This window comes from Morchella importuna, assembly GCF_003444635.1.
Source record: "Morchella importuna strain M04M26 chromosome Unknown Morimp01GS001, whole genome shotgun sequence".
Taxonomy (NCBI): Eukaryota; Fungi; Ascomycota; class Pezizomycetes; order Pezizales; family Morchellaceae; genus Morchella; species Morchella importuna.
Genome location: NW_025763398.1, coordinates 680,541 through 704,823, shown reverse-complemented (window position 1 = coordinate 704,823; position 24,283 = coordinate 680,541). Strand labels below are relative to the sequence as shown.

The window sequence follows — 24,283 nt, the reverse complement described above, 5'->3', positions numbered from 1 at the left end:
TGGCCACCCTTGCTTTGCCGTTTTCTGGGGAGCGCGCAAACAAGATCTTACTTCAAAGTTTAAGCGAGCACCACCTCTGTAACTTCCGAAGTCCCTATTACTATGTACATCCTGGCTAAAACGCCTACCTCGCATTGGAAAAATAGTAATAAACCTGGAGAGGCGTTATTAAAAACACTAATGTATCAATGATTGTTCGAATCGGCGTACCGAACCAACAACCAATTGTCTTATAAGTGCAACCCAAAAAACCGTTCGTTGATCTTGCAGATCCCCCTTCCGAATTGTAACGGATGCGGGGTGGAACAGATGCAATCGATATCACAAGCTCCCTCGGTAGGATGAATATAAAATGCTCGAAGCGAGCAACCACACTTATATCTGTAACTACATGTATGATTTGTTGTTGTCACTGGCGTGACGTTACTACATGTAATAATATCTCGGGATTGACCGAGCCAGTAAAGGGTGAATTAAGGTTTGAGATTGAATTGCAAGGTTCACCGTCACATCTTGGACCTTCCACTTAGGCTTAGAATCAGGTGTATTTAGCTCTCGTTCTAACCCCTAGCATTTACTTTTGCTCTTGGAAGAGGTGAAAAGGAATTATTAAAAGCCAGACGTAGCACGACCGCTGCCCAGAGAACGACATCGATGAGCACACCATCTTTTCTCTGACCCTGATGGCAGTTATCAGGCGGTTTTAATTTATATATACCCGAAAGATCCGCCCGTTAATAGGTTAAAGATGTACATAGATGGTATACAGCCATTCAGTAGCCCTATCGCTCAAATGGCTGTTGAAGTCATTATCGACGACGATATTACCACTAGGGATAAAAGGATATCACCGGATTGTTTCTCTTCCGGACCATTCACACTGGTGGGGCTCAGTATGAGAGGATGATGGTTGTATGTATCCCGCCGGTTTGTATCCGAGTAGGTTAAGGTAGATACATGTAAGTCGTGCAGGGATGAATTATTTGGATTCCCTTGGATTCGACTGAGTAATAGCAACCTGTCCCATGGCCACGCTCAAAGGTTTGACGTCATTACCTAACTACAGTGTGCACTATGAGTAGTCACGAAACTACTTTACATTCCTATGACCAATCACTTAGTTGTTTGCATACGCAAGCTATCACTCCGACCCTCTCCCTCGCGGTCTTCTCAACCTAGACGCATGTTTGGTTGGGTCATGCTAGTCATGGGAGGAATATGAAAACTTTTTTTGATTCAGGGATCTACCTAGATTCTTTAAATACATGATTGCGTGCTTGGAGTTGAATCATTTTTGCCTTGACTAATATTAATATATCGTATGCGTGGATAGAATTTTTCAAAATCGAGCCTATAGGTCATTGTTATAAGTTTTCCTCTTTTCAGTTATCATCAATACACTTAGCTGACTTAGGAAACCAATCAAAAAAAGCTATTCAAAACTCTCTAGGCCATTCCTTCCCTCAGTGCCAAGTTCGAATATCAAGACAACAACGACCTACCCGTACGCCCCACGGCCACTAGTCTAGCCAGATGTTGGAATAACGTTTAATGCAAACCCAAAACCTCGATTCCACTTCAAGCTGATATAGCACCAGTACCATAGTCAGATGCCGCCTCCCCTGCTTTGTCCCAATATTAATAGCTCCATTTTGAATTTTCGGCAAAGATCATATATTATCACTCGCCACGCCTAACTACGCTTTACATATGTTTCCCGCTCTCCTACATGAAACATAGAACACTTTCTACACTAATTCGATAAGATAGCTAGTTCTACAATCATGCCCTTAACATCAGACGTACCTTGCGCAATCCGGCTGTTATCTACCGGTTAAATGCAACTACCGCTTACTTTCCCGGGCCCTCCTAGCGAGCACCTACTCTACCATCAATATTTTGGATCTCGCCTGTACGTGGATATTGTTGCCGGTAGATATTTGAAACCGCTTACTACACCGTAGGTATATGCAGTACTGCGCTAGGTACCATGAATCGAATCGGATGAACCGGTAGAGGTACCTTATAAAGCGAGTGCTAGAGGTACCTACCAAAATAAGAGAGACGGAGGGCACTTACTTCTTTCTTTGACGCATCTTCATGGTCTCATACATAACAGTTTTAACCTCCTCTACCTTTTCCTCGCTGTCCTCTATCCCCTCAACTCAGAGGTGGCCAGATATAATTGAATCGGGTAATATACTAGGCTCGTTCCAACACTTCTACCTACGGTCAGCACCTTGTTTCTCGTATAGCATGTGCACAAGACATGCAGCAATATATATTTTTTCACGCACTCAATAACCGGCCTTGGCTCCGAATCTCGGGTGATGATCCAACCCCTCGAACTCGCCACGATCCCCGGGCCGCTGCACTATCAGAGAGATTTTATTTAAACAGGTCCGACTCTCCTTCGTGTTTCTTATTCTCACTATTTCATCAGTAATGCCGTTGTTATCCATCATTCAATGCTATCTTAAGCAATACCCATCAAATTATCAGAATATGCACCGGAATATACTATTTTCGAGCGAGACACTCTAAATTACGGCGTCGTCATAAATACATAGAATTACCACGACAATAAACTCCTAGAAATTCAGGAACTAAGTCGTTCCATTAAAAAGACTTCGTTCGAAGTTTTGCCCAAATTTGCGTGGAGCTTGATAGCTTCCTTCTCCAACGATGAAATTTGCGAGAATATTACAGAGATAGTCGTCCAGAAGCGTAAGAAATTGAGGAATGTTTAAACCTTTATCTGTTGTTCGGAGTGGTGATTCTTATAGGCCTAGGTCTCTAATTGACTCGCGGCCTGAGAATTCGGTCATTGACCCATGTATAGTGTTAAATCGGTATCAGAAACTGCCATACAGGATGTACCTACGTCCTAAAAATTTGTAGTTTGAACACTTGATTTCGTTACTACCTTATCTTGAGCGAGATAGATGCGCTTAGCAGGAACACGGAAGGAATTTAAAGGCAGACGTAACCATGGTACGAAATCCGGTAGCTACTCTCATAAAAGGTTTCGTCGGACCATCATCTAAAAGCAAGCTTCTTTAAAGGTAGTTTGTGGAAGTGGCTAATGACGCCTTCGCCCTCAATTCAAGTGGTGACTGTTACTAGGTAATATATCGACTAAGGTCGACGGCCCGGTGGTATTACGGATTGAGCTTCAAACCCACTTGTAGAACTAACCCCTACTCCTTCACCTTGAAGCCACTACTCCCGAGCCTATTGAATATCTCTTCATGACAATACGGGGGAACGTACATTGTAACTTCCAACTCAAGATGTGTCATTAGATTTCTGGCTGTGGCAAAGCGAGTGATACCTTGTGCGCCGGTCAACCACCCATCGTCGCAATTTGGTCTCAAAGCCATGGTGCATACTAGATCGGAAAGAAAAATTTTCGTCGAAGTGTATATAGATCTTTCTATACAATCTTATTAATGCTAGTCTTAGTGAAATACATCAAACCGTCTGGTTTGGGGAGCAGCGGGCATGTGAAGTACATGTATGTATTCTCTTTTTTTCCCCGGCAATACTAAAGACTAAATGAGGGACCTTATGCTGCTTTACTATTGTAGTAGTGCACTGCCAATATCGAAAGGTATGTATGGCTGGATGAGCTTGCTGGGACTATTTTTTCATTTTACTGATGAAGGCATTAAATTTATGGAAACCTTGACGAGGTAGTTATCGGTGACTTAGGTGAGATGCTCACGGATAGCGTTTGTGGTTGCGGCCACAAGATTCAGTGATTGTGTTGGTGGTTTTAGTTAAGATAATAGTGGGGCTGTTCTCGAAAGAAAAAAAAGAAGAGCTGGTTGAGAGATGTAGTCTCATCGATCCCTTACGTACCATTTGAAGGCAACTACATGACATAGCTACATTTTCCCACATCAACGTCATACATGTACCAACAAACCATGATCACGCACAGTACTTACAAAATATAAGGCTCCTTTCCACCAGAACTCACAACATCCTCGGTTCTATGGAAAAATGTCCTGAAATACCCTACACGATTTTGATTGGGTGGAAATGATCAGTATTGCATGAATCTCTGATCATGACTCACTCATGTCATGAAAATAAAAATCTTAAAAATTCAAGTGTGGTTATATATAAATTCCATATAATGCCTGTATAGAACGCGAAGGTTATACACACATGCAATTGCACCAGACCTAACAATGGTATCTAGATGGTTCTGTCTGGCGGTTTGGCGGCAACTCGAAGCACCTACGCAGCTGCCAAAAAATATCACACTCCAAGTTAGATCTTCAAGCATATATATACAGAAAAGTATGAACTATTGAGAACAACAAGCACGCGGTCACACGGACACCACAGGGAACGATTAGCAGGACAATAAGCTCTCATTGACCTCATCCGCAATCTGTTCAATATAAAGTACACCAGCTACAACCAGCAAGCAATGCAAGAAAAAGACAAAAAAATTCAAAACTAAAAACAAAGCTTAATCCCGCTAACAAACCATCTATTAAAAACACATTCGTAATAAAAATACAGACCAAGTTATGACTCAGCTAAGCTTTTCCTTTCCCTTTCCCATACCTCTCCTCGACTAGTTTCCCTACCACTCCCGCATCGTTCTTATCACCTTTCTTCGGCTTTGCACCACCGCCTCTCTTCCGTTTCGACCCAGAACCTTTTTTCTTCTCCAGATAGCCATCATCTTCGTCTTCGTCTCCAAAGTCCCTGCTGCCTCCGAAGCCGAAGTCAATGTCGAAGGCATCACGATCTGCGGATTCAAGGAGCGCCGCATGGCGTTTTGCTTTTTCTACATCCTCTCTCGAAGTGGTAGAGGAGGAAGAGATTGGGTTGAGGGTTGAGGCTTTTGCAAGGGCTGCTGCGAGAGCGGGATCGGAGAGGAGTGAGCTAGCGGTAGGCGGTTGGTATTTTTGCTCCCGTGATGAGGAACTGCTGCTGCTGGGTTCGTCGCCAAAGTAATTTAGTTTTGGTCGTGGCGGAGGAGGCATTGATGTGGGTGGTGGTGGTGGGATATTCTCGTCGTTGTCGGGTTTGAGCTTCTTGCTACTTCCTGGCTCGCGATCCGAGTCATCAGAGTCAGAATCAGAGTCATCGTCTTGTAGGCCGGCGAGAGGGTTGTATTCCGTCCCTGCACCCTCGAAGATATCAATATCTTCGTCCTCCTCGTCCTCTTTGATCTGTACCCCCGGCCTCGGAGGCGGGGGCATCATCCCTAACGGCGCACTCATTGGGTCTGGAGCTTCCAAAGCCGCCTTCTTCCCTTTGTCGCGTTTTACCATCTTTTTGACACGGCCGTCCGAAAGTGTGACATACTTCACCTTCTCCCGTTCTGGTTCTGCCGGCTTCTGTTTTTCCTTCGGCTTCACTTCACCGATCTTTCGAAACTTTGCGCCCAATGCCGGTTGGGCGGCCTCTTTTGCCGCTCTCCGTGACTCTTTTAGCGCCGCCAGGATCTCAGCTCGCGTCTTCGGTACCGGCGCTGCCTTTACTCCCTTTTTCTCCTTCTTTTCCTTCTCGGCCACCACAACCTCGCTCTCGAGCGCCTTCTCGAGCTTGTCCTCAACATCTTCTTCATCTTCTTCGTTCATGGCTATATCATTCTCCTGGTCTTTATTCATGACGTCCTCTCCGCGCCGAACTTTCTCTAGTAGTGCAAAATCGAGACCCTTGACCAGATGTGTACTTTTGACATCACCCCCGAGAAGCTTTGTCTGGCGCACATACTCGTCACGATCAATCTTTCCTTCTTTTGCCAGTTCTGCTAGTGCTTCGAGGCGCTCATCATCTGTGCCGTCATCGCGGGTCTTCGAGCGATCTACGTAGCCTTCAGGTAAAGCTGTACCCAAGGGGGCGGCGGAAGAACGGAATTTCCGTACAGGCTTCGGATTGAGAGCGGCGTTATGGGCGGCTACTTGTTTCGCAAAGTCGGATTGGGTCGCTACGGAGCGCCTATTTATATGGCATGGTTAGTGGCGTGAGCTCGGGGGAGGTAGAAGGAGGGAGCTTGCGTACGGGGTCATGGGCATTGAGGGACGCTGGCGGGAACCAAGACTGGGGGTGGCAGATGTACCGCCATTATTAGGACGCTCGGAGCGAGGGGTTTCGAGGAGTTTGCGGAACTGCGCGTTGTTCATGATGGATTGGGGGGAGGGGGTTGTTAATGAAGCATCTGGGATGTCTGCGAGACATCGCGAGAATGGCCAAGGTAAGTAGGGTAACCTGTCTTTAGTCAGCTGACGCATATGCGGGTGATATTTGATGATACAAAATGCGCATACTTGTACCGCGTGTCCCTGCTGATATTATCGATCTCAGAGATGAACACTCTGTGTTGGCCCAAAAGGAGGCCGAAGTGGGCGGCGGACATATCTTCTTCAAAGATGGATAGAATTCTATATATTATTAACAATCATAATTCTTCCTGCAGATTCAGACGTATATATATATCACACAATTGCGATTATAATTACTTATATTATACAACGTTCAACACGACTGTTATAGCACTTGGCTTCTCTTCAGATTTTATTTGCTGAGGCGAATAGCATCCAGCCTTGAGAAATTAGAGATTGAGCAAGAAGAGCCTGTCGACCATATGGCCACCTTGATCAATATCTATGTCCCATAAGCAATAAAGACAAAGGATGGGAATATTTTATCACCGAGCTTAATGGAATGTTATCTGAAATACTACATCGATCAAGACTCCCTTAGTTGTAAACTCTATTCTCAAGCTCAAGAATGGCCTTGAAGACTGCTCGAAATTAGGTAATCGACGCCGGTGTAAATCAAAAACTCAAGTCATCATTCTCATGTACGTATACGTAGCCACCCTCTTTATGTAATAAACCCCGCATCTATATGATACTCATCTGCTCTACGGCCCATCGTGCATATCATCAAAAGCAGTCGACCACTTCCGTTTCCTAACAGCCGTGGTACCAAGAATTGAGGTAAAGTACCGAGTAAACGATCAAAATAGGCAGGCCTCCGAGCGTAACCATAAAAACTTGTTATCAACGCAGACTTAATTCTGGTTTGTTTGGCGATAGGTACAAGGCTAGAAGGAAATGTTCGGTATGCTATTCTGGGACGTACATGTATGTATGTAGCAACCTGATAACGATAGTGTGGTAACCGACATGCGCAGTATCAAACAAGGCTGAAATGCAAGAAAGAAACATTCGTTTCACAAGAGTTGTCAAACTCGATTTCTCGAATTTCAATTCAAATCACCGCGGAGCTGGAGAAGTAGTAATTTTTGAGATAGGTCTGTAATTTAATGGTACCGGTTAATAGAAGATGCGTATTGAAGATGTTTCTCTCTCAGGAAATCCTTAGGCTCTGAAAGCTTCTGGCGATGTACCTACCTACCTAAATCCTCCTACCTACACCTACACTGTAAGAGCTTTTGACGTGGCCTTAACAGCACGGGCCGTTCGTGCGCGCTGCAGCTCAACATCTCTGGAGTTGAAAACTCAAGACAGCGAATCAAACCCCAGAGGCGAAGTGTGTGTGTGTATGTAATCAATCCCATCACGTTTTGGCTTGGCAGAAAACTCACCTCCTTCTTCCCCGGAGCCTTTCTCTCCTTCCTTTCTTTCGACCATTCTGAGGCTTCTTCCCCAGTCATAAACTCATCTCCAGTTGTCCACCCAGAACAGACACCTTTCGCCCACTCATATTCCTTTTCCTCCCTCCCTCTCCTCCTTCTTACTCCCCCCCTCCTCCTTCTCCCTCTAACCCTCCCCATCCATCACCCCCCCTGTAGGCGCAAGTAATCGTCAACGTCGCGATCACGTCTACACGGTAATCTGTTACTACTTCTACACGCCTCCCCAGCCATCAATCACGTCTATTTCAACTATTTACTACTAGCAGCAGCAGCAGAGGCAGCAGCTAGGTTTTTCATCTCCTACTGACTTCTTCATCTGTCTACTGCTCCCCCATCTACATTTGGCCCTTTTCCGCTTCCTTTCGGCCTCACCCTTCCCCAAATCTTTACCACCATCCAGTCTACATCTATTCTCTCGCCTACCCATCCATCTATTCATCATCATCACAGCCGCCACCCATCCCGACCCTTCTGATTAATATCATTGTTCACCTCTCACCTTCACGTTCCTACCCGCTACCTGCTCCCTCAGCCTAGAAAATACCGCGCCCGCTATTTCTTGCCCCAGGTGTACACAGCAAGGAATAAATTCAGAATATTAGCAATATCAGTTTCCGTACGTAACTTTTTGTTCAAAAAAGGCAAGCAAGAAAAATGAGCTCTCCAAGCGCTTCTGGAGCTACTAAGCGTCCTCTTGAGGACTCTTCTTCCCCAAATATTAAGGATGAGCATGATTCCAAGCGTCCTGCCCTCGACAAGGAGGTCAAGAGTGGTGATAGCAACGACAGTGCTCCTTCATCCCCAAGCCCGGTTAGGGCCGAGGTCGCGGTTGTTCTACCTACTAAGGTTGAGCCCGAGGCCGGGGAAGTGAAAAAGGATGGTGATACTGATGTTCCTGATGCTCCCACTGGTGCCGATGCGCAAAGTGCCGATGCGCAAAGTGTCGATACACAAAATCAGCAGGCCGTTCCCCAGGTGGATGAGAGCAATTGGATCCACATGCGAGCGGTAATCACTTCTGCTGAGGCAGCTACCGTAATTGGAAAGGGTGGAGAAAACGTAACACAGATAAGGAGGATGGCAGAGGCAAAATGCACTGTCTCGGACTACCAGAGAGGAGCAGGAGAAAGAATTTTGACAGTCAGCGGTGCTGTTGATGCTGTGGCCAAGGTTTGTTCTCAATTTTGAGGCTCAATTGACTAGGATTGCTAAACTAACATTAACAGGCATTTGGTCTTATCATTCGCACATTGAACAATGAGCCACTTGAGGAGGCCTCGTCCCCTCAGTCGAAGACTTACCCCCTTCGTCTGCTTGTCCCCCATATTCTTATTGGCTCAATCATTGGGAAATCAGGTTCTCGAATTCGCGAGATTCAGGAAGCTTCTGGTGCGCGTCTTAACGCGTCTGGCTCTTGCCTTCCTCTCTCTACGGAGCGTTCCCTCGTCGTTCTAGGTGTTGCCGATGCCGTTCACATTGCCACATACTACATTGCCAACACCCTCGTTGAGCAATTGACTGAGAGGTTTGGGGGTCCCGCTGCGTCAGCTTACGCGACCCGCTCTGGTGGCCCCGCTGGACCAATTCCCGGAGGAATGCAGGTTGTCCCTTACCAACCTCAACCTCTCCACGGCTCGTATGGCAATCCAGACACCTACAAGCGTCATAATAACAGCGCGCAGCGAACTCCCACCAACCCGTACGGCATCCCCTACCTCCACGGGCCTGCGCCTGCTCCCGTTCCACAAGCGCCTCTCCACTATGCCGATCCCCAAACTTCCAATGGGTATTCTGGCGCTGGTCCACACCAACCCGGCCAGCCTGCTCCTACGCCTCAGCAACCGGCATCTAACCCAATGGCTGCTATGCTACCAGGTCAGCCGCTTACTCAGCAAATCTTCATTCCCAACGACATGGTTGGTGCTATCATCGGAAAGGGTGGTGCCAAGATCAATGAAATCCGACAGTTGTCGGGTAGTGTCATTAAGATCAATGAACCACAGGATAACAGCAACGAGAGATTAGTTACAATCACCGGCACCCAGGAGTGCAACCAGATGGCTCTGTACATGTTGTACTCGAGACTCGGTAAGTTGTTGGCAACCATTTTGTGCCAGAGGAATACGAGCGCTAATATGATGTTTCACCTGTACAGAGAGCGAGAAGCACAGGATCTAGTCACCCTCATCCATCAAACAAAACAAAACGAGGTAGCACATGGAGATTCGAGGGCGGAAAAAATTGGTTTCGGAAATGGCGCTTGGTTTTTTTTCTTCCACTGTTTCTTTCTTTTACTCTTTGCTCCAAGATAACCTCTGGATATCGCCTCATTTAACCTAATTGTTTTCTTAAACTCGTCCTCTGTGCAAAAATCGTAAATTCTTTGTCTTGTGAAAAAAAATGGGAGTGGGAGAGAAGGGATGGATGGGTTTGGAACGGAACGGAATGGAGGGTATTCGGTATTAGGTGGGTTTGGGCGTGAGTGAGTACGATAGCAGCGGTTATGTGGGATGAGTTTTTTCCTTTTTTTCACAGAGAAATAAGTATCTTTTGAGTTCTTTTTCTTTTCTTTCTTTACTTCAACCTACTTCTGTTTGCCTACCGGTCTACCTACTCTATTCTTGTCACTTTTTTTTATATATTTTGCTTGCCTTTACCAACCGCCTGCCTGCCTACCTATCTATCTACCTGTCCATTCGTTACCCTTGTTTTGCTTTTGTGTCTTTATGTCTGTGTTCTTTATAGGGGTATTGAGTACCGACCGAATTGAATCTTGCCTACCTACTACCCTGCCCGTCTGCCTAATCTACTGCACATACCTACCTACCTACCTAGCACTTGCACCTTCTCCATCCTTAAGGGGGCGAGCGAGCGACTAACTAGCTAGCTAGGGCGACGTTTTTTAATTGGTGCTGGTGGGCAGCTAATGCGGGTGCGTAGGGTAGGGTTTACGAGTGATGGGCTATGATCTGTAAGTTTTGGTGGCGTTTATGGCACGGGTATGGGTATGGGGGAGTGTTGTAAGATAATAAAATATAGTATACTGTCTAGGGCTGGAGTTTGTGACTAGGATGGGGTGGGATTGGATTTTGGGGTTGTGATTATGAATGGGTTGTTTTGTTGTTGTGCAGTTCTGGGACTAGTAAGATACCTACATGTAGGTTTGAGTGGGTGTAAGATACTTCGAGTTGAATGGTTGTGATGGGTGTGGAGTTAATTCTGTTGTTGAGCATGAGTCACAGCTGCATGCGCCTGTGTTTGTATAGAGATGAGTCTTCTTTGGAATGGCATGCCGCATGAACTATTGGAAATACTCTCAAAACACCAATTCACTGTATGATAAGTGGAAACCGTAGAAATAACATAAATCGCACCAGTTTTGATAAGCTATCACCAAAATGGACTCCGTGGCGTTGTAGCACCAACACTGCGAGTGATATTTCATGACGGAAAGGCCCTCTGCCAGCAGCGAGTCCTTTTCCTTGGCAACTTAATGACGTTACTATTTCACATCTATGAGGACATTTCGCCCGCCCTAATCCCTATTGGGGTCCCAAGCCAGTTATCTACAACTAAAATCTTAGGAAAGTCACAATAGGACTAGTGTAACAGAGAGAAATGATAGTTTAGAAGGAATGTGTGTATCAAAAAAACCAAACTTTTATTTAGTGTATTTGATACTATGGAAACCCCCTGGGAAATTTTAATGATATCCTCCAGCTTCCGCGTTATATCTCCCCTGTCCTCACCAGATAGGGAGAGCCAGAAAACCAGCCCAGCCCCCTGAGCCCGGGAACGGGCCTTCGTCGTCGGCTTCGTACTCCCCGTCAACCTGCCCCTCCCCTCCCTCAGCCTTCACCTCCTCCGGCTCCGTGTCCGGGGGGCCCTGTTCCATCTTCAACACCTTCTTCTCCACCCCGACCACCTGCTTCTCCGTCCCCACCACCTGCTTCTCCATCCCATTCCTAATCAACGGCTCCAATGCCGCCCGATACGCCTTCAACCCCTCCATCAGCGCCCTCTCCTCCTCCTCCACAGCCCTCTTCGACTCCTCCAGCACCGCCTCATACCGTCCCAGCAGGGCCCCCAGCCTTACAATCTCGACCTCCATCTCTGCAACACGGGCGAGCGCTTTCTCGGCCGCGTCCTTCTCGTAGTCGGGCTCGGCGCACTCGCTGGGGTAGCTGCGGCACAGATAGGCGTAGTAGGCCGGTGCGTAGGACTTGTGCGCGGGGATGGTGTGCAGCCAGCACCGGTAGCGGGAGAGGGTGCTGTGGAGGGCGGAGAGCTCGGAGCGCAGGCGGGTGATGTTGAGTGTGATGTTCAGGTCGTGGATGGTGCGCTCGCTGGGGGACATTTGGCGCTTGAAGGGGATGGGGACGGGGGTGGAGGGGGAGGGGAGGTGTGGGGAGAGGGGGAGGACCCGGAGGGCGACATGTGGTGGGGGTACATGTTGGTGGGATGTATTGTGAGGGTGGGGGAGGGATGTTCCTTGATGGAATTAGATGATGGGGGGCGTTTTGGAATGGTGGTGCGGGTTCGGGAGTGCGAGTGAGCGGTGGTGATTATGCGCACGGGCCCTTGATACATGTAGCTACAGATACGTACGTCGACTACCCTTAGTCTACCAATGCTGCCCCCCCCCCCCCCGGCCTTAGAATGGAAAGCAGGAGATTGTATGAGAGGTCCATTATTTGATAAGAAAGATAATGGGATCTATGTATCAAAGCTACCATCCCGTACTTGCAGCAAACTGCCCACCAGTACGCTGGAAGCATGGAAGCAGACAAAGCAATACCTTAGAAATACCGTTTTCAGGTTATTCGTGTTCGTGATCCCACTCGATAGGTTACATATGCTCGAATAAGATGGAGGGGATGGTTATTTGGATTAGCTACGAGAAAAAGCTTGGTATTACGCCAACTTTGGCGGGGCAGCATTTCGCTGACAGTTTAAAAGATAGGTACATACATGTAGTGAAAGTCACGTCATTCTAGAGCATGGAATATGAGTGAGAACTCTTGATCAGGTCGCGAATTGATAAGAGACGGAAGAGAATCGAATTGTATGATTGAATTAAGGAGTAACGAGGGTAGAAGGAACAGGCTCCTTTATAACTAACAAAGTCGTGATAAACACGTATCATCAAGACAACCAAGTTCGTTGTCTTGACACAGTACATCTTAATCTACTATACTATATCTACTATACTATAAAAGAATATAGCCTAGAAGACTTTTGCTAAACCGGCCGGCCTAATCCTACATCCGGCCCTGGAGACCGATCAGCCAAATACATGTAGTGAGCGATAAGCTAAGGTAGTTCAATCTGTAGAGTTCCAATCGATATCACACATACCCCTCTTCATACCCCTTCAGAAAAAAAAATGGGTAATAAATATACACAAAAAGTTGATGCTGCGACTATACGCCACCCACGGTCCACAGGTTCTAATTCGAGATTGAACACTGCTTCCCGTGAAAGTGTCGTACTTCCCGAGCACCACTCCCACCCCCGGAGTTGAACCCACGACCTCCGGACGTCTCCGGGCGATCGTGGGGCTCAACCCACGCGGTGTAAGACAGGACGAGGCGTCTACCACTAGACTACCACGCCCACACAACTGTAGGGCCGGGAAGTAATATTTAAGGGAGTGAGTGGAAAAAGTGAGTGCGGGGGACACCTAACCCTGTAGTCACAATCCACCACTAACTCACTGGCCACCCTCTTGTTATAACAGATAACGAAGACTGCAACAAGAAGAACTGAGCCGGTAACAGGTGCCAACGCTCTCGAGTTGTCCCCGCCAATGAAAGTTTAGCTCTTATGTGAACACCTAGTAAGTACCACTGATGCTAGCTAGAGGCATGTCTGCTCCAGAAACGCCAGCCAAATACGCCCCGAACCATGAATTATCAGAGAACAAAGTCCCCTCCTCTTACTGGTTAGACCAGAGTCAAGTGGCATATACATGTACTCGCTGGAGCCATATCCTCATAGCCCTTACTCGCCCAAGACACTCGGGATGCTATACTTCCACCTACCATCTCCCCCAGCACGCAGTCCTTATGACGATAGTAGGGGTACTTGGGCTCGAATCCCGAACGGAGCCAATTTCGAATTTTTTTTTTCCCCATCCTCAATTCTATTTTTGAAATGGGGAGTAAAGAGCATGCCGGATGGAGCTAGCTGATCAACCTGGTTGATCTGGGGCGCGGTGCTCTTGTGGGGGGGCGGTAGCCTGCTGTCCCATTCGCGGATGCTACAATCACCGACCCAGGCTGATTCCTGCAGGGTTTTTTTTTCTTTTTTTTTTGTTTAGTTCATTAATTGCATGCAGCCTTAAAGCTATGGCAATATCACACTGCCCCAAATGAGTCCTGCGGGAGTACATAAAATAATTTCACGAATCCGCAATATGGTATAATGCCTATTTCCTACAAATAGCAACCGAGCTTAGAATCTTCGTCACCCGCTTCGGGTGAGGACACCAGACCCAAATTAAAAGTTACCCACTGTTGGTCAAAGAGTCCGAGTGATCATCCATGACGCATACAATCAACCTACGCAGTCTTGGCACATGGAATACCTACCAAGCCATCGATTTTTTTCTTGTATGTGGTCGTAGTTAGCTACAGGTTTTTGATTCCTCCTGCTAATCACCCTTGCCACAGCTGGAACGTCAACGGCTGGCCAATTATAGAGAAATACGGGCTTAATCCACCAAGCTGAATATCAATAGCACTCTACCTATCGGGTATGAAGAGATGAAAGTGCACATCTAGCACGTGCAGCTCGCCAGCTTTGGAATGGAGTGTACGTGAGACATGATAGCGCGTGGAATTCAGCCTGACCGCCCCAGTACCGGTCCCCAGATATGCAGAGTCCATGCGGCAGGGCACTCTGTTGTTATTATATTGTTTACCTCGAATTGTTCAGGTTCAGGAAATAGGTATGTATGTATTCATTTCATTATATTTTAATACCGAAAGACTTTTTGGTAAACCGTTAACTAGCTTGATACATGCCGGCCATAGTCATCACAAATAAAAGAAATAGAAAGAAAGATTTATATAAGCTTCAAAAAGGTGTAAGGTAAAAAATTAATCCACAAGAAGGGTAGTCCACAAAAAAAAACTTAAAGAGAAGAGAAGGAAAATCAAAAACGCCGTCCCCCTATAACCACGCTCTAATTCAGCGCACAATCGCCCTCATTCTGGTGGCACCAAAGCTGCATGATCGGACTGGCACCGACTCCCCTCAACACAAGCCTCTCCCTAAACTCCGCCAATCTTGGGCTCGCATCTGCAAATGTCCTGTTCACGCCCTGTGCATCGGTTCTACCACTCCAGAGAACTTCTCCGGCAGCTGAGGCCCTTGGCCAGACGACACTGTCGAGGCTAACACCGTCAATCTGCTCACTCCACGCGTGGACTTCACCGCCGAGGACAAGAGCAGCCTGTTCGGGTGTGAGTCCGGCAACGGGATCGAATGAATAGACTATTATACTGTTAGCTGGTTTGGTTAGAAAATAGGGATGGAGGGGGTAGTCTTACTAAGGCGCCAGTTCTTCTTGGGTGAGCAGTAGTCGTTGAAGGGGTAGAACTGCTTGTAGACGTTCGGGCCGAAATCAAGCCACTGACCATTCCCGCAGTCGAGATACCAGAAGTTGTAGTTACCAGCGATGACTCTGTGGCCCTTCTCTACGGCAGTCTTGGTTGACGCATCGCTGATCCATGTCTGCACAATGACATCCTTGGGCAGCGTGAGTTTCCAATCAATCAACATCTCCTCCCACACCACTGGCGACATCTTGCCTTTCCGGACCTCGCCGTGCACATGTTCGATAAACTTCTGCAATGCCGGCGTAAGCACATCTGTCGCGTTCGATTTAATTCCCTCGTCAAACAGATAGACGTTCTTGTTGACCTCGTCACCACCGGTATGGAAGTAATTTGTGTGGTCTCTCAGTCTCGGCAGCAAGTCGCCAAACAGCGTGGTCAGGAACTTGCGCACAGCCTCGTTGTTCAGCTTCAGAGAGCCTGATGGCGGCTGCGCGGCATAGCGGTCCCAGTTGGGCTGGATGTTCCACCCCGCGATCAGCTCTGGATAGGCCTCTGCGATGGCCGACGTGTGTCCGGGCATGTCAATCTCGATAATGACCTGCACGCCGCGCTTCTCGGCAAAGTCGAGCATCTCGGCAAGGTCTTCGGGAGTGTAGGTGAGACCCTCGGCATACGCACCGCAGGGCGCAAGGTCGGGGAGCGCCGGGATCTCGAGAGGCCAGGACTGCGAGTCGGTGACGTGGAGGTGGAGGCGGTTCATCTTATTCCATGCGAGCGCATCGATGGTGCGGAGGATGTCCTCCTTGGGGTACCACTGCCGGGCGACATCGAGGTTGAGACCGCGGTGCTGGAACTTTGGCTTGTCGAGGACCCTGACGGGGGCGAGGGGCGAGTACACGCCGTGGTTTTTGTGCTTGTTGGAGGCGTAGAAGAGCTGGGTGAGGGTGTTGAGAGCGTGCAGGACACCGAAGGAGGTGGGCGCAGTGATGTAGGCGCTGTCGCCAGCGTCGGGGATCGTGAGGTTGTAGCTCTCGTCCGTACCGTATTCAGCGGGGGCGGAGGTCTCAGAGGTGGTCTGCGTGATGATGATGTTCTTGAGCTTGGGGCCGTTGGTGTCGGCGGGCTCGAAGTTGTCGCCGCGCTTGTGGAACTTCCAGGGGACGAAGTTGTCGCTGAGGAGGGTCGTTTTTGTGCGGCTCCAGGCGTGATTGACTTTATCGGTGGCTTTTTGGGAGTTCTAATTTTGGTTGTTAGTATGTGGGGGTTACTCTAGGAGGAGGAGGAGGGGGAGGGGGGTCTGAGAGAGTTTATTGTTTGTGGGGGAGGAAGAGTGGAACTGACGTTGGCGGGCCCTGAGAATTTCATGGATATGTCATCTGAAATCCAGACAACGGTGGATCCATGCTCGTAGCTAACGGGTTGGGGCCAAATGGCATTGGCAGCACCGGCGAAGAGCGCCAGTGCGGTGAGAGACTTGAAGCCGGTGATCATGGTTTGGTTGTTGGGGTGAAAAGCGTATGTTTGTTAATTCTGGATTTGGAGGAGTGTAAAGCTTCACAATGCAATAGAGAGATTGAGAAAAAAATAAGTGAGTCGACAGCTGCAGTGGATTCCCAGAATAGTTTTATAACTACTAATGGCTCTAAGGGAATATAGAAAACCACACACACACTCTCTCTGGACAATGGAAATATAGAAAATACAATGGAGAGGACTTCTTCGCATTTAAGTATTCCTCCGTCCACCGCGCCCCTCCCCTTCCTCACTACAAATACTACAGGTACTACGCCTGTGTGTGTATCTTGGCCTAACTAAGCCCTCTTTTGTATGTTCCGCAATGAGACATGGGCCCCAGAAACGCAAAATTCCCGTGCCTTATGCAGTAGTGATGAATTAATGAGGCAGGTGTGTGTGTGAGTGATCAGAGCGAGCGAGTGTGTGGGCCAAATACGCCGCCGATCGTCAACTCGCTAAACCTGCAGGAGTCTTATTTGTTTGTGCAGTTTTTTCTTTCTTCCTTGTTGGGTCGTTATTTTTTACTCTACTCCTACATCATAATGGAACTGTAGTAGTTAGTTAGCTGTCTCAAGCTGATGTTTGACGTTTGAGAAACACACAACATCCCACCGCTTCCGCTGTACCTTTTTCAGTCGTTCATTCTTCCTCCCCCGCGCGCCCCAGCCACATATGTACTTCTAGAAAATCGCACACTTATTAAAACCAATATGTGAGTGGCATACCCAAAAATAACCTGTACCTGTCGGTCCGGGCCGAACGAGGGTATACTCTACCACAAGTACATAGGTCATGTACTTAGAGTATTACCTTAAGTAACCATGTAGTTTATTAGGTTAGTCTAGAATAAGCTTCACGCCCGTTCTTGTACCAGGAATGCATGCTAGTCCCGGGTAGGGAAAAGGAAATAAGGGCGCAGGGCTTGTGTTTGTTGGTAACCAAACCATTTTCCGCGATCCTTGTCTGATAATGTAGTTTACAGTACTTTACTCACACATACCATGTCTGCTCTACTTTATAGAAGGGGATTGATAGTATTGTAACTAGACGTTGGTACTGTGCCATCTGAAGGGGAGGAGGTTGCCGTTCGTATTCTTGGTGGGTTTCAGGGGCGCTGCAGTTTTCTTTGCTTTCTTCCTTTGATCCACTGACTGCGCTGCTGCATGAAACTGTGCTCAGTCACATAATGGTAGCACTTAGGCCGGTATCCTATTGCTTAATGGATACCGTGTAGAGTAGGCAACTTGAAAGCTGAGCATGAAGGGGTAGGTAGGTAGGTACTCGACGGTACCCCGCAGACTCACCTAACTAGAGTAGAGAGGAAAGTACCTGTCTAAAGAAGTATTGACTATTGATGTGTATGTAAGTATCTGGCACAGGCGGTGAGGCAGTGAAGCTCTTTGGCGGCAACAGTGGAAATAAACATTCCGCACTTTTTTTTACCACCTCAGGTCACCTCACCTCACGTGCACCGTTAGCAAAATAGCTTGATTTAATTTCATTTTGTCCGCAATACAAATCCATACAAATCCATACAAGCCCACGCCTACAGGTACACAGTCAGCCAATCAGTCTATACATCAGAGTCACACTCTCCAATTTCAAGCCTCACTCAACGAACCACCAACGAACCACAATACACAAGCCTCATCAATATCTTTATCCTATCTTTAGGGCGCGCTTCGATCCGTACCCGTCGCCGCCACAATATTGATGACTGTATGCGCGTGTTTGGTTAAATAACAGCAATCATTTCGGAGACATATTGGGCGAGAAAAGGGCAGGATTCTTTTTGGGAATGCACTTTGCTGTCGACTCGGGTGTGGATGGGAGCGCTCTTATTGGGGTAGCGATTTTTTTTTGACGGGTTTTAGCACTTGTGTGTTTTGGTGTAACTATGAGTGTAGTGTTGGTATCAGTAATATTGGTATCGGTATCGGTATTAATATTGGTATTGGTACTGGTATTTAGTACTTGATGGGTTATGAGTACCCACATGTAGGTATCTACTAGAGATAGGTAAGTATGTAGATTTGTTCAATTGTAGAGAGCCAAAGCTGACCCCCCCGGAAGTACGTATCTCAGACTGTGCGCATGTGGGGAAACCTGCTCGTATGTACCACAGACAGACAAGCTCAACTGTCCTAAGTTCGCGTCTGCAAACAAGTACCACGGTATTGTACGACCCGGTATTGTACGACCCAAGCCAAACCCCGACCCCAAAATAGACCCCCGACAGCCTTAATTCAGAATTTTATTAAAGTATATATAGAGGCTCTGCTCGATATTTCAACCTTCGAATATTCGAGTTCGCGGGGTACCTGTGTCACCGAAAACAAAAGTTGGACTTACTGGGTTGGCACGGGCCTACTTACTCTACTTCCGCCTCTCAAACTGGTTGTAGAGATCCAGATACTCTACCTACGAGCAGAGCAGTTCATAACGCATCTAAAGACGTCATTCAGCCCGCGGGGGGGGGGGATTTTTTCCCTTTCTGAGGATGGATTCGGCCGTGGGTGCACAGGACCTATGTGTGCATGTACCTGATGCAGAGTCTTCCAAAAGATTACACCAATCGGTAGGAATTCAGTATCATGTAGGGTAGTGAGTGGGTTCATAAAGAATGCTTATTTTAGATTGGAAGGTGGTGGGAGATCTGGGATGGAGATCTAGCTAGCGAGGGTAGAGTAAAACAGAGACACATCTCTACTTTGGGGTGCTAGCTCTACTTTGATATACGACGTCAAAAGCACAGATATGCCCTTTTACTAGAGGCCAGGCATCGATATCATAATCATTCAACTAGTGAGCGCTCGAGCAGGTTTCGATCACTTCACACCACTTGTCGTTTACGGCCACCAAACAGAAAAGAACAGAGTGATCAAGTTTCTTCCCATTGGCCCAGATCCCCTGGTCACTTTGGCACCAATGTTCGTGAACGACAGAGACCGTAATAAAAGCGCTTTAACCACCACCACCATCACACCGCATTGCAGAGATTTTTCCAGAACCCTTCTCCACAACGCCCAATCCCAGGCTCTCGCTCAACGCCAGTCGGCAAAACCAAAAGAAAAGACCAGCTTAAACTCCAAAGTGCAGAGTTAAAGATAATCTTTACGAACACGACGATCATAATATTGTAAGCGGTCAAGACGTCAGGTGCGTATTCGTGATGGTAATGATAATAACTATGCTCTCGCTTTTACCATAGCTATAGTAGTCTGAACACAGTCGGCGATATCTATAGGCACAAGCATGGTATAGGTATAAACTAGGGCAACGTCTCTACGTCTTATGGATAGGGCGAGTCATCTGTGCATACCCGGTTAGACGCTTTTCTTATTCTGGTGCAGTATTTCTTCATTCGGAAATAATTGGCTTATATTTCTTTGTCTATGCCTCATTGAACTATTCGTCACTCACCACTTCTTATGTGAGGTTGTTTTTTAGTGGAGATGGAATGAAATCACTATGAATGATCACACACTATTCTGCACGTGACTTACCTTTCCTTTCAAATATATTTTGCAAACTCTATATGAGATATTATGGGGTCAAAACAACCCCTCTTGCATAAAACAGCACATCCTGCGTCGAGGGATATTGCATGGCTATTTCAAGAAAGGCTGAGCCTAGTTGGGTTGATGGGAATGCCGAGACCCGCACGTATGGCGTACTTAAAGCGGTCTACACGATCAAGTGCGCACAACAGGCGTCCATGTGGGAGATTGAAATCTATCATATCAGCTGTACGATTGACTTCACCGGGCCTGGTACTGTTAATTTCCTACGATACTTGGTCAGACGTTAACCTGCTAGGAATGTTCGGTCAACATCGTGATCAAGTGGTCCAATTCAATCCCATTACTCATTTCAAGTTACTAACGCTATATAACCTTTACATGTAATAACTATCTTTCCCCGAATCCCCGAATCCTAGTCTCCTCTTCCCTCCCTCCCACCTACATAAAAAAACAAAAAAGTCATGACTAATTATAGAACAAAAAGCCAAATGTTACACTAGCTCGATGGTAGCGTCAATGTGACTTTGTTCGTACTTTCACCCTTCGATGATGGCTGCAGTGCAAATACGAACGTTCCCGGTTCAACCCTCCACTTCATCCACCTGTCGTATCCACTGAGGTAGCGATTCACATCGAGCTGAATCGAAACCTTTTGAGTCTCGCTGGGTTGCAAATCGACCTCCGTGAACCCCACAAGCTGTTTTACAGGCTGAGAAATTGAGGCTACACGTTGTAGCAAATATATCTTGAAGATTATTGCAGGTTAGATGGTGTCACTACTAAATTTGAAGCTTGCGGATAACTTACCTGAGGGATCTCTCTTCCCGCAACGGCACCAGTATTGGTCACAGAAAATTCAAACGTTATTGTGTCCTCCGCCGTAAAACTCGACTTATCGGCCGTGATTTGCGAGTAATTGAACGAGGTATAGCTCAATCCATGCCCAAAGTGGTATAACGGATTGTATGTGATTCCTCCTCCATATGCCACGTTGGGGATCTGGTTCCCATCAACATCGCGATTGGGGATATCCACATACTTATATCTGTACGCAGCATTATCGTGGTTATAGTACGCCGGACTGGTGCCAACAGAATACGGAACTGTAATAGGCAAGCGACCAGATGGGTTGACTTTTCCATAGAGAATGTCAGCTATTGCCTGGCCACCTGCTTGTCCGTTGTAGCCGGTGTATAGCACTGCTGCTGCTTGACGGTAGTATTCCGGGAGTGCCAGCGGTCTAGCACCGGTCGTGACGAAAATCACAGGCTTCCCAGCAGTAAATACGGCGTCCGCTAGGACGGTCTGGTTTGGGGAGAGGCCAAGTGTGGACATGTCGTTTGTCTCCTGGTCAACAATAGCAGAACCGCCGGCAATGAAGATAACATAGTCAGCTTCCTTTGCTGCTCGTGTTGCTTTCTCGAGCTCGTCCTTTCGGTCAACGAGATTCCAGGCCGGTGCTACCAATCGTTGACCAGATACAGCGTTTGAGCCTTGGTACTCGATGCGGATTTTGATGGAGGCTCCCTTCTTGAATGTGAATTCAGCAGCGCCAGTGGGAACCATGGTGGAGTTTTGCTCATAAACCTCCCAGAACTGGTCGGGGGTATCGCTGTAGGTATTCTTGACACTTCCGCTAGTAGCCTTTGAATGCAGAACATCGTTGACATATACAGTAACGTTTCCACTGCGCGTCATGGCGCCGAGGACAGCTTTTGCGTCGACTGGGGAGTGGAGATATCCCTCCCAACGAACAGAGAAGGCGCTACTCGGGAGTTGTTTACCACCAGGTCCTGACGGTGGATAATGTTCGTATTCAAGCATTGGACCTTCGACTACCTCCCAGGCCTTATTCTTCCACTCATTATCAGTGTAATAAGTTGCCTTCAATCCGCTCTGGCTTGAATTCTTTAGAGGCGTAAAAAGGTAGTTAGGGATGACATTAAGGTCATAATAAAGAAATGTCGGTGCACCCCAATGAGTTTCAAGGTCCTTCTCGTCAACATATGTATCCACAATAGCCTGACGGGGTGTAATCATCCGCCCATGTACTCCCATACGGATATAACCGCCCAAGTTTACCCTATCCACAAACGGTCCAATCAATGCAACCTTCTTCCCGCTCTTTGGCTTAAGAGGAAGTATTCCGGTATTCTTGAGCAGAACAATAGACTTCTCCGCAACCTCTGATGCAATTGCTGCAGTCTCATCGGTGTCGATCTTGCCTTCCGTAAAGTCATCGGGAAGGTATGGGTTGTCAAAGAGGCCGAGATCGTACTTGATTTTCAACAGACCTTTGACACGGGATTTAAGGGTGTCTACGGTGAGGGTGCTACCATTTATGGCGGCGACGATACCGCGAGTCCACTCTTGGATGCCCCAGTCGGCGTAGTTACCCTTAAATTCTTATCGTTAGTCATTGTCCTTTCCTATCAAATAATGCCCAAGAAACTCACCATTCCACCGGCATTGAGATACTGAGTAATAGCGTCCTGAGAATTTGCAGCAACTTGGTGCCAGGCCATAGATCTTTGAATCATGTGATCATCCGAGATAATTCTATTCAAATAAGGGATCAGTACCAATAATGCGATATCAGACGTGGTTGGCTTGTGTATTTACCGTCCGTCAAAACCCCACTCGTTCAATGCTGCGTGAAGATCTGGGTCAAACGCTGCCGGCGACCCATCGATGGTGTTATATGCAAACATAATACCCAGCGCTCCGCCCCGCTGAATCGCATCTCTAAAGGGCAGTGCAAATTCGTTCCATAGCTGTCTCTTCCCAACATGAACCGGTCCTGCATTCCTACACGGCGACTAAGTCAGCTAACCCTCCATAATAATCATTACCCCCAAGTCTTAAAAGAATAATAAAAGCTGAGGGTACAAAAGAGAAATAGCGTTAAAAGTAACGTCAAGGAAATAGCTGTTGTTGGGAGTCTTTGATAAATAGAATAAAATGCAGTTTTCGAATTATGCATAACGAGTGACCGTGCGTGATAAACTCAGTAGAATACCATGGTGTCAATAGAAGCGAAGAGGAAAACATGCGCAGAAATGAACAAAACGAGACGAAGTAGAGCAAAAAAAAAAAAAAAAAAAAAAACCGGCAATGTAAGAACGGTTTACATACCTTCCACCCTCCGGGCTCCCGTGCGCCAGAAAATGTTTCACTGACGCAATTGCACCTTTTCTATCACTCAGCTCCCCACCATTCTGCAAGCCTTTGACATAGTTCCATCCCAGCTGCGCCGTGAGAAACTTATCCTCTCCAAAGTTCTCACCAATCCTCCCCCATCTGGGCTCCTTTGCAAGGTCGAGAACGGGGCAGTAACAAGACCCTTGACCAATTGCCCGAGCTTCCAGTGCAATTGCCTGACTGGTGTTCTTGACGAGAGCGGGGGACCATGTGGCGGCCATGTTGATAGAGGTGGGGAAGATGGTAGTGCCTGGGGTAAGGACTGCACGGAGACTAGAGTCCACAGAGGTTATGTACCATATTTAGTTGTGAGTATGAAGCTGGGAAGTTACCATTCACCCCCCTGGAGAATTGGAAGAGGGAAGCGTGCCGTTTCGATAACTTTGCGCTGGAGATCATTGTACGTAGTGGCGTTCTTAGCGCCCCTAGAGCGCCCCAAAAAACCAATTAGTACCCTCTACCATCACCTACCAGCTTCCTATCCAGGGAAACATACCAAAAGTTTATCTCTCCGATCCCTCTCACCCCCACCACAGAATCAAACTTCGCCAATCGCCCCTCACCATCCGATATCTCGGTGAACTTAAACAGATGCAGATGCTGAGCCAGTTCTTCTACGGTCATCTGGTCGAGGATACCATCCAGGAACTCATCTTTTGATTTCCCGGCGGTGCTGCCCCAGGGATATGAGGTTGAGTTCGAGTATGTCGCATTTTGTGCAGACACCAGTGAGAGTATCTGCGCTGCGAGTAGGCCGAAGGCTACGTATCGTGCCATCTTGGAAACTTGGTAGTATGTAGCTCCTGGGGAGCACTAAACTGGTGATAGTTTGAAAAAATATT

The 24,283-nt window shown here is 47.3% G+C and overlaps 6 protein-coding genes across 6 annotated transcripts; 2 read left to right on the top strand and 4 right to left on the bottom strand.

Moving 5' to 3' along the window:
- Nucleotides 1–4,556: 4,556 nt before the first annotated feature.
- LAJ45_00151 (uncharacterized protein) lies at nucleotides 4,557–6,155 on the bottom strand (the record flags this gene model as incomplete). Its single annotated transcript, XM_046109753.1, has 2 exons — nucleotides 4,557–5,970; nucleotides 6,034–6,155. 2 exons carry the CDS (start codon nucleotides 6,153–6,155, stop codon nucleotides 4,557–4,559), a joined length of 1,536 nt encoding a protein of 511 aa, XP_045976446.1.
- Nucleotides 6,156–8,290: 2,135 nt separating this feature from the next.
- On the top strand, nucleotides 8,291–9,814 carry LAJ45_00150 (uncharacterized protein; the record flags this gene model as incomplete). Its single annotated transcript, XM_046109752.1, has 3 exons — nucleotides 8,291–8,806; nucleotides 8,863–9,724; nucleotides 9,792–9,814. 3 exons carry the CDS (start codon nucleotides 8,291–8,293, stop codon nucleotides 9,812–9,814), a joined length of 1,401 nt encoding a protein of 466 aa, XP_045976445.1.
- Nucleotides 9,815–11,381: 1,567 nt separating this feature from the next.
- LAJ45_00149 (uncharacterized protein) lies at nucleotides 11,382–11,993 on the bottom strand (the record flags this gene model as incomplete). Its single annotated transcript, XM_046109751.1, has 1 exon — nucleotides 11,382–11,993. The coding sequence occupies one exon, from the start codon at nucleotides 11,991–11,993 to the stop codon at nucleotides 11,382–11,384; it is 612 nt and encodes a 203-aa protein (XP_045976444.1).
- A 2,832-nt stretch (nucleotides 11,994–14,825) lies between these two features.
- On the bottom strand, nucleotides 14,826–16,692 carry LAJ45_00148 (uncharacterized protein; the record flags this gene model as incomplete). The annotated part of the gene is made up of 3 exons (XM_046109750.1): nucleotides 14,826–15,136; nucleotides 15,193–16,438; nucleotides 16,543–16,692. The coding sequence occupies 3 exons, from the start codon at nucleotides 16,690–16,692 to the stop codon at nucleotides 14,826–14,828; spliced, it is 1,707 nt and encodes a 568-aa protein (XP_045976443.1).
- A 1,822-nt stretch (nucleotides 16,693–18,514) lies between these two features.
- Nucleotides 18,515–19,120, top strand: LAJ45_00147 (uncharacterized protein; the record flags this gene model as incomplete). The annotated part of the gene is made up of 4 exons (XM_046109749.1): nucleotides 18,515–18,562; nucleotides 18,719–18,735; nucleotides 18,790–18,910; nucleotides 18,989–19,120. 4 exons carry the CDS (start codon nucleotides 18,515–18,517, stop codon nucleotides 19,118–19,120), a joined length of 318 nt encoding a protein of 105 aa, XP_045976442.1.
- A 1,616-nt stretch (nucleotides 19,121–20,736) lies between these two features.
- Nucleotides 20,737–24,218, bottom strand: LAJ45_00146 (uncharacterized protein; the record flags this gene model as incomplete). Its single annotated transcript, XM_046109748.1, has 7 exons — nucleotides 20,737–20,985; nucleotides 21,048–22,637; nucleotides 22,697–22,799; nucleotides 22,863–23,048; nucleotides 23,376–23,714; nucleotides 23,774–23,866; nucleotides 23,938–24,218. 7 exons carry the CDS (start codon nucleotides 24,216–24,218, stop codon nucleotides 20,737–20,739), a joined length of 2,841 nt encoding a protein of 946 aa, XP_045976441.1.
- Between the last annotated feature and the right edge of the window lie 65 nt (nucleotides 24,219–24,283).